Source organism: Anticarsia gemmatalis, chromosome 23 (assembly GCF_050436995.1).
Source record: "Anticarsia gemmatalis isolate Benzon Research Colony breed Stoneville strain chromosome 23, ilAntGemm2 primary, whole genome shotgun sequence".
Classification (NCBI taxonomy): domain Eukaryota; kingdom Metazoa; phylum Arthropoda; class Insecta; order Lepidoptera; family Erebidae; genus Anticarsia; species Anticarsia gemmatalis.
Genome location: NC_134767.1, coordinates 2,274,224 through 2,292,372, shown reverse-complemented (window position 1 = coordinate 2,292,372; position 18,149 = coordinate 2,274,224). Strand labels below are relative to the sequence as shown.

The following is an 18,149-nucleotide window of genomic DNA, read 5'->3' as shown; positions in this document are numbered from 1 at the left end:
GGTTTCTTTCCGTAATGAGGGAGAGATTAGGCCTTTGAGTCCATTCTTATAATAATAATAATTTATTTTACAGGTCCTCCGTATATTAGAACACTACCTCCAATCAAGGTTCAGAGTGGAGAGCCATTGAAACTTAGATGTCCTTACTACGGCTATCCAATAAGGTAACGTTAACATTTCTTCAAATCACTGCGTTATCATGTATTGTGTTATATATGTTTCAAAGCCTGAAATCTATCATTTAGGCTCTGTTTCACCACCACATGAAATAGCTTTTCAGGTGAAATTTTGACAGTTGTTTTCATACATTTACTGTCATTCTATACAGAAAAAATAGAAATAGGTACCCTTATTTCTAGATTGTGAAACTAGCTCTTCATGTAACGTCTTTCCTTTATTTCAGTCTCATATTTTTCTGCGGGAATGTTTAATCTTTAAAGACGCCATTAAAACAGAAAGTCATTTACTACTAGCTCTAAATTTGTCGCGACTACTAATTTAGTCATAATCCAACAGCTTCCTTAATCATTTTCTCGTCAATTTCCAGTAAACTAGAATGGGAACACAAAGGCAAGAAAATCGTAAGTTCAACATTACCCCAACATTCTCGATACAAACGTACATACTTCACGACTTCCAAAAACAGTAAGAATACCAGAAGAAAACGTAAGAAAAGACAACTATTTGAGTCGGGCGAAGACGGGGTCTTGAACATAGCGAGGATAGTTAAGGAAGAGAATGGAGATACTTATACTTGTATTGTTTATAGTCCTTCAGGTGAAATGGCTAGAAGGTATGTTATTTATTTTTACGTATCAAAAATGTTGTCTTTATTTTGACTATCAATTTTTTGAGCTAAGGACCACTTAACATGAAATGCAAAAAAATGTGATAGTAATACTGAAGTTTAACATTTTTTAATATGTTATTATTTGAACAAAATATAAATTTTCCAATTACAAATGGAATACTAAAACGCGATTCTATTTTTGCCTAAAAACGAATGTTAAAAATTTGTATATTTCAAAACATGGTCATTATTAATACAATCGAAGCTGTAACTAGGATAGAGAAGATTAAAATATAATACTGATTGACGCTCTTTCATGTATTTGAAAACATGTTATTAAAATTGCACATGTTTTGTAAAATGTGAGGCAAATAAAATTAATGTTTATTCAACAGATCGAAACAATAGTACCTGTATAAAAATTAGTATGTAAATATCTATAATTTCAAGATATACTTACTAATAAGATAATAATTATGTGTAAATATGTTTTTCTTTAACCTTTCTCGTGAAAACGGCTGTTTGCTGGGCATGACCAAAGTTATAAACTAATAAGAAGTTTTAGCGTGACAAACATTCTAAATGAAAAATAAAATAGCATAAAATGAAGCACTGACACATTATTTACTAATTAATTTGCCTTCAATTAATTTCAGATCATTTGAAATCCAAGTAGTAGAAGCGCCAGAACTGGACGAACTGCGAGTTGGGTCTGGGTTAAAAGAAGGACAGATTGTTCAGATCACTTGCAATATTATTAGTGGAGATCCACCTATATACTTCTCATGGTTAAAAGATGGGAAGAAACTGCCTGCTAGCTTGAAGGTAATAAATTAAGAATATAATAATTAATGAAGGTAATATATAATATTGCTTATAGCCGTTAGGTATAAGTTTTTGAAAACGATCATGTTGTAGATATGCGTAAAAAAAATTGATAGAAGCAATTTTTTATCCTGAAATACCTAACGTTTTATTGATTAGTGCTACTGTTTAATTCTAACGTTAAATAGCAATTCTGCTTCAGAAAGCATATAAAAAGTATCCTCACAAGTATAGAATTCTGAAACGTTGTTAATGTTGCGCCTTGGGAAATGATTTCTGAATAGGTCCCAATATTGAACCCTGGGGTACACCATAGGGCACGTTCCTACTTTGTCGTTCGACAGATAATTAATCGTGTTGTTTTAAGTGTCGTGGCTTATATGTTTAAATAGAGGTGTTCACACATAGAACAACGCGACTTACTATCGTCTACGACATCTTTTGCAGGGACGACAGTTTTTTTTTTTTTAAAGACAACTCCCGCACTAAGAATTGCTCTTGTGTCGCGGGGACTTTTACAAACATACAAACAACGGACACAAAGCACAACCAGACCCGAAGCAATTATTTGTGGATCGCACAAATAATTGCTCCGTGTGGGAATCGAACCCACGACCTCCCGACGCAGTGGTATTGGCGTCGTGACCTAAACCACTGCGCCACGGAGGCAGTCAAAGAAAGATTATCGTGACAGTGGGGACGGCTAGATATGACAGTCACTAAACGATAAAATGTTCTGACGACAAACAATCGTTATAATGGGAACAGCTAGAGACTACAGTCGTCCAACGATAAATTAATCGTTACGACATAGTAGGAACGCGCCAATACTCTAATTATTCTTTTACTATTTCTTATAAGTACTTATATTATTTCAGATAACAGAGCGAAGTTCAGAGTTATTCAGTGTGCTGATCATCAAACGAGTGTCTTTGGAACATTGTGGAGAATACACTTGCATAGCGACCAACCACGTTGGCAAAGTGAATAAAACCGCTGATCTTTATATCAATGGTAATGTAATCAAAAGCTTTGTTGTGTACTAATATGACTAAAAGTGATCCTACTATAACTATTGCTACTATTTAACGTTTAATAGTTCGTAAATTAATTCGAGAGGGGGATTAAACCTCCGTTGACCTGACCGTGACTTAACTGTTTGTTTTGACAAAAATAAGACAAATTACTGTGATAACATCTTAACTAGTCCCTGACTAATCCCACTACTGGGCAAAGAGCTCCTTCCGAGTGAAGAGGTTAGGCTCTAAGCCTACCAGGCTTGCCAAGTGTTGGTTGGGAACTTGACAAGCAAACAACTTTTAATACACATAAAATATAAGAACTTACGATTGTTAACTTACTTCTAAATCAATATTATTCCTTCCACAGTGGCTCCGAAATGGATAGAAGAGCCTACAAACACGTCACTGTTATTGGGTCAGCGCGGAGTTGTGTATTGTAATGCTAATGGTTATCCAACACCTCAGATACATTGGATGAAAAGAGACGGTAAGAAATATTTTTTATGATGTAGGAACGGTAATAAAAGAAAATTTTGTGTAACTAAAAATACGCGAGGGCTAGACTATTGTGCCTTTGTCACAGCTTTATTACCTACTGAGCTGAATTTCATTTCTCCTAAAAGTAATTGCTCGACTTGCGGGGGCACGGAAGTGCCCCCAGATACAAGATTGATCCAAAAAAAAAATATTGATGATCTAGAATATTTGTTTTAATAAAACTAAATAGGTTTCATAATTAAGCACAAAAAAATACATATTAGATAGATAAAGCCAACAGTAAAAAATTTGCAAGCTGAAAAATTCGAGAAAACTTTTTCCTGTCTTTTTAATTAAAATCTTAATATATCTTATAATTTCAGCTACCCTCGGCATCTGGAGACCAGTTCTAGACCTGGCCGGTGGAGGAGTCATGAGTTATCCCAACGGTACTCTCATTATTGAAGTAGTGTCACTCTCTGATGAAGGCATGTACGCTTGCAACGTTGAGAACGGAGTGGGAGACGCGTTGAACAAGAATCTGTGGATCAGTGTTAATAGTAAGTTTATTTTAATTATTTTATAATACTAGTAAATCGAAGGTCAAGATTTCCTTATCTGGAATTAAGTCAAAAGTATTTAAAATTTGAAGCAATAACAAAAGGGCTAGTCCAGGATTTTCCTACGTTTTCACCTAGATTTTTAACATTTACGCCATGAAAAATGGTAAAATCTCTTTTTATGAAGAGCTGATATAAACCACAAAGCAGTATTCAGTTAAATAATTTTACAATATGAAACGGAAGAAATAAATTTCGTCGTTGATCATAGTAAAATATTTGAATAGCATGTTCAAAGGGGAAAGCAACTGTTGCTATAATAGCTTTAAACGTATAAAAAACTCCTTTAACAGAAGACAATCAATCAGCGTGATCGATACGTGCTAATACATCAATCAGCCTTTCTATCAAGATTCCGTACTGCGTTAAAAGATCTCATGCCATGGCTTACGCAAAAAACTGTAAATAAATCGCAAAAAAAATGAAAAAAGAAGGTCAAAAATAAGAAGGTGAAATAAATACTAAAACGTTTGCTAAACATAAAAATTTAGGAGTTCCGTATCTTGTATTTTTTACTGTACTCAAGGAACAATTAGGTTTAAAAATATAAAATTTTGTATAAACCTTTCTATTTTATTAAAAAAAGCTTTGGACCATAGAATATCCACCATTAGGAATTGGACTATTAATTTAATACTATTACACTTGATATTTATGTTTGTTTACGATATTGCTAGCGTTCAGGATACCAATCCTGTTAACTCCTGAAGTCAATCCTGCATGCTTGTGTTTAGGGCGTATTCCCGTCAGTTGTGCAATGGTTGAGGAACCGGGTCCAATTTGTAACTGTAACAACTGTCCCGTACAGTTACTATAAATAATGTCTTATCTAGGTCTATGTGGCAGTTAACTTATGCGGCTGCCGTACCTAGGTTTAAATTTTGGGTTTAACCTAAACTGTATTCCAAAATTTTCTGGCATGAAATTCTCAGTGCATGTCTAGAAGTAGAAAGTTGCGGTCGCAGACATCCGTGCTTTGGAGAGCACGTAAAGGCCGTATGGTAAAACGTTTGTAACAGGTTACCATTGCCTGGATACAGGAGTGATTAAATAAAAGTTTACTATTGTGTTACATGCACTTTTGGTCACCATAACTAAACCCCTATAAACTTGCCGCTCTAGCTAAATATCAGCTAGGAAGACATCATCACTTTGACCTATTTTCATCAGTCAGTTATTGTTAACTGTATCTCAACCACAACATTACTTCTAGAGCCGGTGCACTTCGAGTCAGTCGGTGCTAACTTGACGACTAAGATGGGTCTACCAGTAACACTGACCTGCCGACCGCTGGGAGACAATCCTATCAGAGTAAAGTGGTCGTTGGATGGGAAACCAATTGATTTTACTTCTTCCAGGTAAACTAAATATACATACATAACATACCTCATTCCCGTAAGAGTATGCAAAACCAAAGGACAGGCCTAACATACAGAATCCTTGATTTTTACTATTTACGTAACTTTTTACAAGTTGATCATGCTTCATGCTGCTCTCGTGTGTGTGACTGATAGTAAATTGTATATCCGTTGAGATAAAGAGAACAAAATCAGAATTTATATTGCACATTCCATTTTCCCTTTAAAACACAGTAACGTCATCTACGAATATTTACAAACGCGACTATCTTACATTACACTCCAGAACATTTAGCAAACACCCAACCCTTCATATTCACCCCATTTTCAACCCTCCTAACTCCAAATAGTTTAAAAGTCCTGCAACAGATGGCGTTAAAACCAAAATACTTGTTTCAGGCTCACAATATCAGAGACGCCGACTCACAATGGTCTCAACAGCGTGATAAATATTAACTATGTGGAGAGCAGAGACGGTGGTAGTTACGAGTGTAGAGCAAGCAATCCTTATGGAGTGGCTGCGTTTAACGTGCATTTGGATATACTGGGTGAGTTTGTGGTTTAAGTGCTAGGTGTGGGGGAGTGGGATGGATAGATGAGTGTGAGTGAGAGGTGATACGGTGAGGGGTGGTTTGAATATGTGTATGTACAGCATATATTTAAATAAACTTCACATTGTGTGGCATCGTCTTTATTACAAATGAGATAATTATGTCACATGTCTTACCAATTTTAGAGTGTAAATCAATCAGTTACTTTATAAATTTAGTTTACCTACGAAATAGTAATTTTTCGAGGCCCAAAAAAATAGTAGATACTTTAGTTAACGTTTAAAAGTTAAAGCCAGGTAAATAATTTTCGCAAAAAATATCTTTCATTGCACAATACTCGTATTCATTGCCTGCATTGGTCTTAGATCGCCCAATAAATAGTCAGTATGACTTGCATTGGTGTCAACTTACCATTGCTTGCGTTGGGTTTATTGGAGTAACCTCGTCCAACATGTATTTGATAGTTTAGATAAAACAAACTCTAAAGTAGAACTTTTTATCATTTTCAGAGCCTCCTACGCCACCCTTAGACTTACAAGTGGACTCAGTGACCAGCAACTCAGCTAAACTGTCATGGCGAGACACGATCAGCACTCATGTACAGTACTACACTATGCAGTATACAACGAACGATTTTATGATGTGGGATACGGCTAAGAGCATTAATATTACTAGGTAAGTCCTTTTAAGCAATTGTTTTAGAATAGAATGCTTTCTTAAAATTTACCGACCCCAACCTCAAAAAAAGTTAAAGTTATGAGTTAATTAGTTACACCAAGCTTGGCTATTGCCAGTTAAATGATGGGAATAGATAAATATTAAGACCCATTGACATCCCTGCGGTACGGTTTACCATTATAGGTAGGTACCACGCGAATTGTAAAATCTTGTAAATACTGTACTCCTGTATCAAAGAATATGTTACATTAATACAGGTCACTTTGAGGCCGGTATGGAACTTACAAATTTCAACAAAAAAATCCTTTTAAATTTCAGCATAAGCATTTTGTAAACACCTTATTATAATAATAATATGCAGGGTATTCTGATATCTATGAAATATTTTTTTGTTATCTTACAGACTAGACAACGAAGTACGACAAAGTAAAGAACTGCGTGATCTTCAACCTGCGATGGACTACAGAGTGAGGATCGCATCAGGAAATCAAGTAGACCTCAGCCCTTTCACACAGCCCGTACATTTCACTACACAACAAGAAGGTACCTAAATAACAGTTTTATCATTATAGCTGCAGAGTGTAAGCACATTTGTTACGAGGATTGAAGTTTTAAGAGTCACCCCCGGTTTCTGAGTACATTTAGCGGCAGTTTATCTATTCAATAGCGTTAAAACTCATACAATAAAAAACGCTGTCAGTGTCAGTTTTTGGAAATTTAAACGATGAAATCAGTAATAGTCGTTTGTCACGGACAAAACTCAACTCACTTTTCTTTTATCACTGTTATAATTGCTACCTTGATGAGAGATGACCAATTTATCTTATTATTTATATTAAAAATATTTTTTCAGCTCCATCATCGACGCCACTAGGAATACAAGTGCAACAGACAGACAACCCTGGAGAACTGGTGGTATCCTGGCTACCACCTCCCAGAGAAAGTCACAATGGACTTCTCCAGGGGTACCACGTTAAAGCTGTACCTAGATTAAGTGGAGAACCAGGTACATATATTTCAAAGGCTACTTTTGTACTTTCCTTTCTTTCATTATTTTTGGGGTCTATAGCCATAAAAAACATTTTTTTCCAGTACCCAACGATACTCAAACCAAAATGGTAAAAGTTATGTCTAGAAAAGGCAAACAAGAAACTACGCTAAGTGGATTACTTAAGAATATGCGGTGAGTCCTTTTTTATCCTAAGAGTCAACAAACGATGGCATTTGAAGATATACTCATATGATAATTTTTTCCTCTTTCAGTTATGCAGTATCAGTAAGTGCCTTCAATTCAGCTGGTAACGGCCCGTTCTCGTTGTCAGTTTATCAAACAACGAGAGAAGGAGGTGAGTTCTTTATAATTAAGTCAACTTTTAATCTTACTTACTTAAAAGGCTTGAATTAAGCGCTGATAACATTAACAGCTCACGATCATAATCACTGTTGAAAAACTCTTCCAATTCTGTTTTGTTCGTTAGGCCCAAGAAAAACGTAAATCACATTTATCAAAGATTTTCCTCTACAAACATTTATTGACACCGATAATTCATTATGTTCCAGCCCCTGAACAGCCTCCATCGGGAGTAGAATGTCGAGGAGTGTCGTCATCGTCATTGAGGATAGCTTGGCAGCCTATTACAGCGCAAGGAACTTCCTTGCTCGGATATTCTGTATATTTTAGTACTGAAGGTGAGAGAAAGAAAGTATTATTGATAGATATACTTTAGAGATATTTGATTGTTGCATTCAAAGAACAGATTGTCTTAAGAGAATTATGACTGCGATGCCCATACATTTTATTTATTTTAGAATTTATTATCGAATTAACCAAGAAAGGCTTGATAATTACCCGTTTTGATATTCTTCTTCGTGACTCCACATGGAAGAAACTTAACTGAGTAATAAAGTTATATATTTAAATGTTATATATCTTATTTCAGATGGTCCGTGGCAGAATATAAGCTCGCCTCACACTGAGCTGTACCTACAAGCATTACTAAAATATACAAACTACACCGTTAAAGTAGCAGGATTCTCAAATTACGGCCTAGGACCTTTCTCCTATCCTATTGTCTGCACTACTTTGCAAGATGGTAAGTTATAAACACAAATAAATTTAATTGAATTCTAAGATGCACCAGCTCTTTGTTATCCTCGATTCACATCGACCAGATCAGCACTGCTGTGTATGATAGTAAAAATAAAGAATCATGGAATATGAATGCAGACCATTCAATTGGCTTTATAGTAAGACCGAGTAATATTAAAATTGTGTTTCTATCCCAATTGAATATAAAACAGGTTCCATTTACTGTTCAAACTAATCAATGAATTACTGTAAACTGGAACCGTGTACAAGTGAAGCCTCGGACAGTCCTAAAAATGCTTTATTATTTATTTCAGTACCAGGCCCACCATCAGCTATCAAAGTATTGGTGTCATCATCCACCTCTTTACTAGTCAGTTGGAAGAGACCTGAACAACCAAATGGAGACATCACTCATTACACTGTGTACGTGAAACCAGTGTCAAGGTAAAATTCGTATTGCATTTTTATTAACTTTATTGTTAGGCGATAATTTCTTTTGATTTCTCGTGTGTCTTTAAAAATTTAAAAATAGGTAAAATTTGCGGTCTTGGTCCTCGCAGAGAGAATATGGTCACAGTAGATACTGAAAATGATTTAATCAAAGATGGCCCTGAGTATTTTGTTCACACACTTGACCACTACCAGATAATCTCTTAAGCATTTCGCTTATGTTAATGATACTGGGTATCGTAGCCAAATATCACCACCCTATAAGTAAATTACAATGAATGGCTTATTTAAATGAAACTTTACTCCAAGAGCATTTATTTTTTCAGAAAAAACACGCCTCCGTGACCAAACATTATTTCTGGAAGTAATTACCAGAATTGTTAAAGCATATCCTACTTTTCTTTTTTAGTACAATGTCTCCACAAAGCTACCGAGTGGAAGCTACCCTAGAAACATCATTACGGCACCTAACGTATCCTCTATCAGGTCTCTCTACTGGCAGACAGTATGAAATATTTGTGAGAGCTCATACTGCTGTGGGAGAGGGAGCGCCGAGTAATCGAGTGCATATTGATTTGAGTTCTAAAGGTATGTAGATTAATTTATATTAGTAAAAAATAATTTAATGAATGTTGGTGCTGAGCTTTTCAAAGATTTTGCCAATATTTGGATAGTATGTCTTATCGGAAAATGGCCAAATTTAACCGTTTTTCGTAAATAAGAGTCCCAAGCAAAGAGATTTTAACTGTTGACTGTAACTTTTCATTCAATACATTTCAGAGGAATGCCTAACATTTTCAATTGCAATACTTAACTTAAAACCAATGCCTATTGCCTATATTCTTTTTGTTACAGTCGTAGCCGGAGTAGCGTCATTAGGTGGTCCCATGTCGGTAGGCGTTGGAAGTTCCTTGTTACTGGTGTGTCAGTGTGTGGGTGTACCGCCACCTCGCACCGTGTGGTACCACAAACACAACATCATCACACACCATCCCCGGTTCACGAGGAACCATGATGACAGTCTTCTCATTAATAGTAAGTATAATAATATCAAATTTATTTTCTAGAAAGGACATTATTAATTTTATACCACGTCTTAATCTGCAGGTGATTTCGTCAAATAAATGCAATAGTTTACAATTTTTTTTTCAATAGTTTCTTCAGTCGCATCTAAAGACTAAAGCAGAAATTAACAGAATGCTTTGCTTGCTTATAATTAGTTTGTCTTATCACAAACTTTATAAATAAACCCAAACTCGTCTATGCTGGGGTTTTGTCTTTATGCGTATTTTGTCAATGTAAAACTGTGGAGTTCCTCAGGGTTAATAACTCAAATACCGTGCAAACTGTAGACTTAAATAGCTGCAAAAGATTTAAATACTAAACCTGCATAGATTCAGTTGGTCTTTGTACCAAACTCTTCTATGTAAGTGCAATCTATGTATATTGAATCAAATTTCTCCATCTTTCAGACATAGACCAATCCCTAAGCGGCAACTACACGTGCCTCGCAAAGAACCTGTACGGCTCAGACTCAGTGTCGTACTCGGTCTCAGTGCTACCGACCCCAGAGCCGCCAAGCTTGAGAGTGACGTCACATAAGAACGCGATACATCTGCAGTGGGAGCTGCCGACGAAGATTGGGGGAAGGGCGCAGAAAATTAGTAAGTAGATTGCTTAATGTAAATTTAAAGCTGGTATTTTTCTGAATTGGAACCGCTTGTAATTTCAGTACTCTATGTATATCGAGGTATTAAAAAATCAGCTAGCTTCATGAAAAAGCGTGATAGGAACGAAAATATTAACCATGCATTCCTTGGCTTAGAAAGAAATGTTCTCCAGCTGACTAAAGTTACATTTATCACTTTGGTCAGTCATGAGGTTCAAGATTATGGCTTTGTTTTAATAAGATGTTAAAAGAAGCTTAAACGAAATTATTTGCTTTATAATTGCATCGACTGAAAATAAATAATTAATAAATGATCTCAATCTATTTTGTTTATTTCTGTTATTTTTCTGTATATTTTTATTTCTGTGTATGATCGTTTGGCCGAAACTAATAATTATTATTATGATAAAATTTTTGACGGCTTTACTTCTTGAGGAATTACGTTCAGAGTAGTAAACGCTAGCGAATCATGCAATAGAAAAACTTTATCCTATATACCAGTAACTCGTCTTTACAGGTTACAATCTAACATGGAAAGAAGCAAACGGCAGTTGGCAAGACGCGTGGTCTAGTAAAGGAACATCAATCCAAGGGATCCAGGAGTACACTCTTCAAGGTTTAAAGTGTGGTACAAAGTACTCAATTAGAATGACAGCAGCGAACAGTGTGGGAGCGTCGCAGCCTACTTATGTTGATGCTACGACATTGGGTGGAAGTAAGTACCTGTTTGTTTGTTTTTCGTATGGTTAGTGGTCAACCAAGTGTCAAAGTTGTTCAAGCCGCCCGAGAGGCCTTTGACATGGCTTAACGACTGTTATCTTAGTAGACAAAAGCCGGGACCGACTTTTTACGTGCCTTCCGAAGCACGCAGACGCCAAGCTCAAATACCACTATGCGGTCACCCATCTATGGAATGACCGCGCCAACGGTTGCTTACCCACAGATCGTTTACCGACCGGTGAGCGCAACTGGCTATGGGCGCCTCAGTAAGTACCTATAAGAAGAAATTTATTTGACAGATTATTGTCTATACCTGGTCTAGTAAATTTTAGATATTTTTTTTGCATAACTTCAGTTATTCCTTAGAATATAGTCATGCATGCGACCACTGCAAAGGAGGTCGTGGTAATTCTTTGATTTGACTTAGCGTGTGCTGGTTTTATGTTAGAATTATGTACTAAAAAACCAAAATGATGCTATGCCTTAAAGCACTTATTAAGTGAACAGCACAATATATACAACTATTGTACAATTAATGTCTTATGGTCGAAAAGGAGAATAGGTACTATATTCAACAGAAAAAATATTCCTAATTCCTCTTCAATGGTTAAAAAATATTCTTCTGTTTCACAGTACCAATTTCACCAACCAGTACAGAATGGTTCTGGAGTAACGCAACACATATTTATATACAACTAAGCGGGTGGGATGATAATGGATGTGAAATCACAAGGTTTGACGTAGACTTCAAAGAGTACGGCAGTAAAGTTTGGAGGAAAGCTGACAACAGACTGGTAAGAATATTTTCTATTAAAAAAGACCGAATGACCCACTAAATCTTTCGGCAGCATTTTAGTATAAAAAAGTCGTTTGGATGGTCAGCTGCAAATATAGATTTCAGAATATAAGAATCTTGGAAGACAAGAAATTAATTATTTGTTGAAACATCTATTACTTATAATAAATCTGTAGAGAGGTCAATTCTGTACATTGAATATATTTAAAAAAAAACCAATGGGAGATGTTTAGTAACGGATACTGATACCGAATCTGCAATTTATAATTTTCTTTTCTGTCTGTCTGTCTATCTGTCTGTCCTCCGTCTGTATGTGTCGCTATCACGTAAAAACTACCGGATAGAACGCACTGAAATTTGCTATATGCATAGAATAAGTAGTGGAGCAATTTCTAGGATACTTTTTATCGCATAATTTTTCATAGATTTTTAGAAAATTGAAAAAAATACGTAGAAATCTTTCGAACCTGCGTTTCCCTAAAGATACCATAGATGGCGTTGCGAATCCATTTCACAACATTCGCAATATTCGCGGCGCCTGCCGTATCGATACCTGTTGTTCGCACCAACCAATAGATGGCGTTTTAGTCCGCAACACAGCATGTTTTTCCTAATTAATTTATTTTGATTGCTTTATTGTAAAAAAAAATACCTTTAAAACAGGCTATACATTTATAAGATTTTCGAACATAAATGTTGAATGATATATTACACAAAAATGTTGGTTCGTGCGTCCGGTGCGGTCGGGATATCATAGATGGCAAACCGAGTAATTTCGTTTGTTGTCGTTTTTCGCCGCAACTAACAGATGGCGTTGTAGTTCGTAACACGTAACCAAATTAATTGGTTGCATTAAGGAAATAAATTGGATAGCTAAGAAACAGACTATGTGGTAAGTTTTAAAAAATAAACAACGGATGATATATAAAAAATAATTACGGGTTACGCGGTTTCGGACGTATCATCGCAAGTATACCTACATTATTACGCGTGCGAAGAGCTCCGGCACAGATAGGTCTGTCTGTACCTATAATAATATTCTGAATCCAGACGGGTAAGCAATGGTCAGTCTATAATAAGGTATTATATTTTACACTGTAAACTGGTACGGATACAGACGAGAGAGGAAAAGAAGGTAACCACAGGAAATCAGGCCTGCCTGAGCCTGTGTCACATTGTGTGCTCTTCGGGTCCCTTTCGTAAATAACCATTAGTTGACAAAAGAGTTGTAAGCATTTTTATGTGTAGGTGTGTAGTGCTTAGCAATTCGCGTGCTCAAACGAATAACCAACAGTACGAAATTCACGCGAGCAAAGCCGCACGGGTCAGCTAGTGTAGTTATAAAGTGTTTGATAAAAAAAATTACAAATGTTACATACATAAAATTACATTAATTTATATATACACAGCCTTGTACCCGTGGCGGCACAAAGAAGTCAGACAACGATTGTTTTTTTTTTATTGATAAAGTGGAAATGGCATTAGTTTTTTTGGGAAGCACATTACCAATTTCTAAGTGTTATATTGGTTGGTTGTTAACGCCGAAATCATTTGCCTTTTTCCAGCCTCAAATAGACCAGACCTGGAACCACTACATCTCTCCCTCAATCCTCAATCAGCCGAATTCCTTCGTGCTAGCAGAGTTAATACCAGCTCAGTGGTATCACATACGAGTGAGCGCGGAGAACGCAGCTGGAATATCTACGTCATTGTATAGTTATGCTACTACTACTGTTTTAGGAGGTAAGTAAAAGCTAGTAAAATAGCTTAATCGAGAGATTTATCAAACTTCCTATAGACATTTTTTCGTTAGAATATTCTATTAAATTCTCTACGCGTTTGCAATGGTTTTCTTTGACTGGGTTCATCAGCAGCCGTCAGCTGGTTAGCACTTGTGGTCATGTCCAGTACAATTTACGCCGAAACATCAACCAAACCGAAGATGATGCATGATTGCAAGAATCTCAATTTTTCTCTAGCAATCTCTGCCATTTGAAATATTTATTGGTTAACTTGTTGACATTAGGTTTATTTTTCTTTGCATTGCAGAATCAATAGGACCGCCCTCTGAGTTCCTGGATTTGAACATGTTGGTGATCATCTGCAGTTCAATATTACTGATGATTTGCTCGCTAACATGCGTATATATTCTAGTCAAAAGGCATAAGTAAGTTGCTCACAGTTACGTCTTAATATCAAATCGGAAGCTCCGCTGTGTTTAAAATTATCTTCAGCCCTTCGCCAGAGTATTTGATTACTTTGTATTTCATCTAAACGCTCTAGTGCTGTCTGGATTCTGTGAACGAAACGTTTTATTTTGTGCAACTGCTGCGAAATAGCCTTGTTGACGTCACACTTCGTTTGCGCCTTGCACAAACTTAAGATAAAAATGCTTCCCCACTTTCACACTCAGTATTCCTCAGAAAAAAAAGACGTCTAAAATTATTAGTTTACTATTAATCTGTTCATCAAAGTATGAATTGACTTCTTTGTTATTTCTTGCAGCCATCAACACCTAACAGAATACAGGAACTCTTTAACAGCAGAATGCAAGTCTGAACGTAGTAACGTGACAGTGAACACACCGCAGAGTGTACCGACTGATATGAACAATAGAGTTTATAGTACACCTGTGCATCTGACGGCTGATAATAAACATGGTGAGTTTAGAAAGAGATGGGAAGTGGTAGAATGAGTGTAAGAGAGAAAGAGAGATTGTTGAAGATGTTTGTGATTTTGAAGGCAAAGATGTCTTCAATGTTACTGACGAATGATATTCCATTTACGTTTAGATTTTGTTATCAGAATTGTAGGTTTTTGTATGTTGTTGCACCTAAAAATATACTTTTGTTACTACAGAGTACGAGTGCATACGATATTATTCGTCTCTTAACAAGAAATCTTAAAATTGGATATTTATTTATTTTACTACCTATAGTGATTACAATAATTGTAACACGTTGGGAGCACTGCATATGTTCCTATGTCTTCCATAATTATGCATTGGTTCATCGTATTGTATTTAGTATGTTAACTTTGTTTCAGAACTATACGAAATAAGTCCATACGCTCAATTTGCAATAGGGTTCCGCACGTTTGGACACGTTGAGAACCAGGAAGTACCGAATAGGGTACATTTACCTGGTAACAGCAAATCTAGATATGACAGTGGTAAGTGAAAAAAGAGAATTTCATGTAACTAAGCCTTAGCTCGTGGTATATCTTAAGTCACTGAAGATATTTGTGTGCTTATAATTATAACTAAGATTGTACAGTCACAAAAACGCCGATGCAAAATTCAATATCTTCGCAACTTCTTCACATTGTGGTTCAAATTTCTTTTTATAAGGTGAATATTTACATAGATATTATATTATTTACAGGAACATTAAACTAAATTAAAATTTACACAATTACAAAATGATAAAAAAATCAATAATTTGTGTACAAACAAAAGTTAACTTGACTATGACTTTTCCCATATGAGTTGAAGTTGACTTATTGTAATTAGATTATTTATTTATGTGTTCCAGAAACAAGCTTTCAAATGAGATCGGAGTCTGAAGAAAGTGACTGCGTATCTCGAACAACAACTTTAAAAAGTGCTCCTAGAAGTAAGTTTTCATATTCCTATTCCGTTTCTTTTATAAAAAATTGAAATTTACCGTTTATACTTCCGTGTAAGGGTATGTAGGTTGTATAATTATAAAAGACAATTGTGGTTATTTCGTTATACATAATATATAAAAAATAAAGTATTGGCCATTGACGATGGAATGGGAGATTTGAAACGTTTTCAATGATAAACGAAACGATAATGTTTGCACGTATGAAGGATAGAGGTATTTTTGTACCACACGTACAAATATTTACTAGTATTTACATACTAATACGTAAATGTTTTACTTGTTTTTTAATATACGTATATGGTATGATATTTAATAAATCTTTTCTATTTCAGAAGCGTGCAGAGTACCACACCATAGGTAGCTGAAACAACAGTTGAATTAGTAAATAATTTTGAAAAGGTTGTGTTCATATCAACTTAAAACTCAATTTTATAATAGCTGTATTATAATATAATAAAAATCTAGTCACTGGAATACTTTTAACATAGATTTTTGTTTGAAATCAAATCTTTCATCTTAATCAATAACGAAAAAATCTCCAAAATTGGTACGAACGACTTTTAAATATAATTTAGAGTAAGTTTTGTAATATAATGTTTAAAAATGTATAAAATTAAGAAACATTTTTTGTAACCTTTATTAAAGAAGATGATTATGTCAAAAAAGGAAAATTGAAATTGAATTTCAGAAATCTGTGTGCGGCTGTTTCAAAAATCCTGTTTCAGTTTCTGTATTTTGTTTTCGACGACATTGTTCTTTTGAATAGTTGATCTGTGTATGTAGTAGTTCTGTAATTTTATTTATAAGTAGATAAATTAATAATTACCAGTTTCATAGTCTTCAGACATATAATTTGCTTCTAGGATGAAGTAATAGTACCTTTTTAAAGGACTTTAATGAGTTCGTTGTTTGACGACAGGTTGTAATTGCATTAGTACATTTAAAACGATTTTTTAACTAAGAAACTGACTGCCAGATTTTAAGTATGGATTGTTCATAATAATACTTTTTAATGAAACAAAGCATATCAATAGTCCAAAATCTACAATATACTTCGAATAAAAATACACTGCCAACTTCATTTTACTAATAAAATAAATAAAGCACGAGTTACGCTTGGAAATGTGGATTTTAATCAATTTGTATGAAATGAAATAAGTAACCCTTTATGTATGAAATTTTATAACTGAATGTGTAAATTTGATTTTTGTTTTCTGTGAATGTCTGAAACTAAGGAAACGGGAATAAAGTAGAAAAAAAAACAAATTGAAAAATTAATTATCTTCAAAAAGACTGATTGTTTAACGTTTATTTTGTAATAATGTGTAAATCCTCGATTTACTATAGAAATAAAATTTCGAAAATATTAAATGTTAGTATACTAATGTTTGTTTTATTTTGCTCCACAATCTTAATAACCAACATTTTACACTAATCGGTAGCGCAACCTATGGAGAAAATTTGTATGAAAATCTGATCAGCACCTCTAGCGGGTGCCGTAGGAACTAGTATGCTGCTGGAAATACTTTTGCCTCCTTGATATATTTGCCATTTCCGTCTGATTGGCTTACTTTCGGCAATCCTATATAGGCAAGTAAGTATTCAAACAACACAAAAAAATAACTTGAAGATAGTAAATGAAACATTGCAAAAAATTATCACGACACAGAATTTTTATCTAGCTGGAAAATGTCCTCTTAGATCAACTTTACCAGATGAAAGTCACGGGTTCTCGTTATACATTTTTGTTATGCTAACTATGCAAATAGTCCCACAAGTACTGCCTTATTACTCATGATAATTATAAAAGTCCCCAACCCGCACTTGGCCAGCGTGGCGGACTCGAGGCCTAAACCCCTCCCCCTCGTTTGGGAGGAGACCCTTGCCCTGCAGTGGGACAGTAACGGGTTATAAAAAAAATGTTCTTGTCGCCGTCCCATGTTTTGAAAATTGGTTGAAATTGACAAGACATTGATAAACTAATCTCGTACTTGTGATACAAAAATCTGCTAAACACTTAGTATTAATAGTATTTCAATACACTTCATCAACCCAAACTCAACCAAATCCAAACAAAATGTACTCAATAACTCTTCAAAAAGAAACCACAAAAAAACTATCTTACAATATTTAAGTACCAAAGTCTATTAAAGTAACGAAAATGTTTGGGAAACTTTCAACGTAAAAGTTTTCAACTGATATCGTTTCAAACAAGCGTTTAGTTAGAGAGTGCTCTCAACCGAAAAATTGCTGCGAAGACTTCAAAAGGGGATATCGTTAGGCACTTCTAGTTTTTCTATAGTGAGACTAATGAGTGAAGTTTTAGAAACTGATGTTAATTATGAAGTTTATAGTTGTTGGTTTTGATATCTGAAATAGTGTTCAGAATAAATTCAGATTAGTGAGTTACAGAAAAGGTGGTTGCTTTCTTTTGCTGGTGAAGGTGGTTTTGTGGTAGTACGCGTGGTCATAGAT

General features: G+C 35.1%; 1 protein-coding gene across 1 annotated transcript in view; it reads left to right on the top strand.

The window, feature by feature from the left end:
- The window catches only part of LOC142983096 (cell adhesion molecule Dscam2-like), a 153,873-nt gene extending 136,814 nt beyond the window's left edge, over positions 1-17,059 (top strand). The window contains exons 10-36 of the mRNA XM_076129927.1: positions 74-164; positions 548-793; positions 1,447-1,615; positions 2,494-2,629; positions 3,005-3,124; positions 3,498-3,674; positions 4,948-5,092; positions 5,492-5,640; positions 6,153-6,318; positions 6,725-6,864; positions 7,175-7,327; positions 7,414-7,504; positions 7,585-7,667; positions 7,882-8,010; positions 8,262-8,414; positions 8,725-8,854; positions 9,270-9,448; positions 9,716-9,895; positions 10,333-10,524; positions 11,047-11,244; positions 11,883-12,043; positions 13,611-13,788; positions 14,095-14,212; positions 14,551-14,705; positions 15,091-15,216; positions 15,579-15,659; positions 16,007-17,059. Coding sequence (XP_075986042.1) covers positions 74-164; positions 548-793; positions 1,447-1,615; positions 2,494-2,629; positions 3,005-3,124; positions 3,498-3,674; positions 4,948-5,092; positions 5,492-5,640; positions 6,153-6,318; positions 6,725-6,864; positions 7,175-7,327; positions 7,414-7,504; positions 7,585-7,667; positions 7,882-8,010; positions 8,262-8,414; positions 8,725-8,854; positions 9,270-9,448; positions 9,716-9,895; positions 10,333-10,524; positions 11,047-11,244; positions 11,883-12,043; positions 13,611-13,788; positions 14,095-14,212; positions 14,551-14,705; positions 15,091-15,216; positions 15,579-15,659; positions 16,007-16,035 — 3,875 coding nt within the window. The 3' untranslated portion in view covers positions 16,036-17,059. The remainder of the gene's footprint in view (positions 1-73; positions 165-547; positions 794-1,446; positions 1,616-2,493; positions 2,630-3,004; positions 3,125-3,497; positions 3,675-4,947; positions 5,093-5,491; positions 5,641-6,152; positions 6,319-6,724; positions 6,865-7,174; positions 7,328-7,413; positions 7,505-7,584; positions 7,668-7,881; positions 8,011-8,261; positions 8,415-8,724; positions 8,855-9,269; positions 9,449-9,715; positions 9,896-10,332; positions 10,525-11,046; positions 11,245-11,882; positions 12,044-13,610; positions 13,789-14,094; positions 14,213-14,550; positions 14,706-15,090; positions 15,217-15,578; positions 15,660-16,006) is intronic.
- The last annotated feature ends 1,090 nt before the right edge of the window (positions 17,060-18,149 follow it).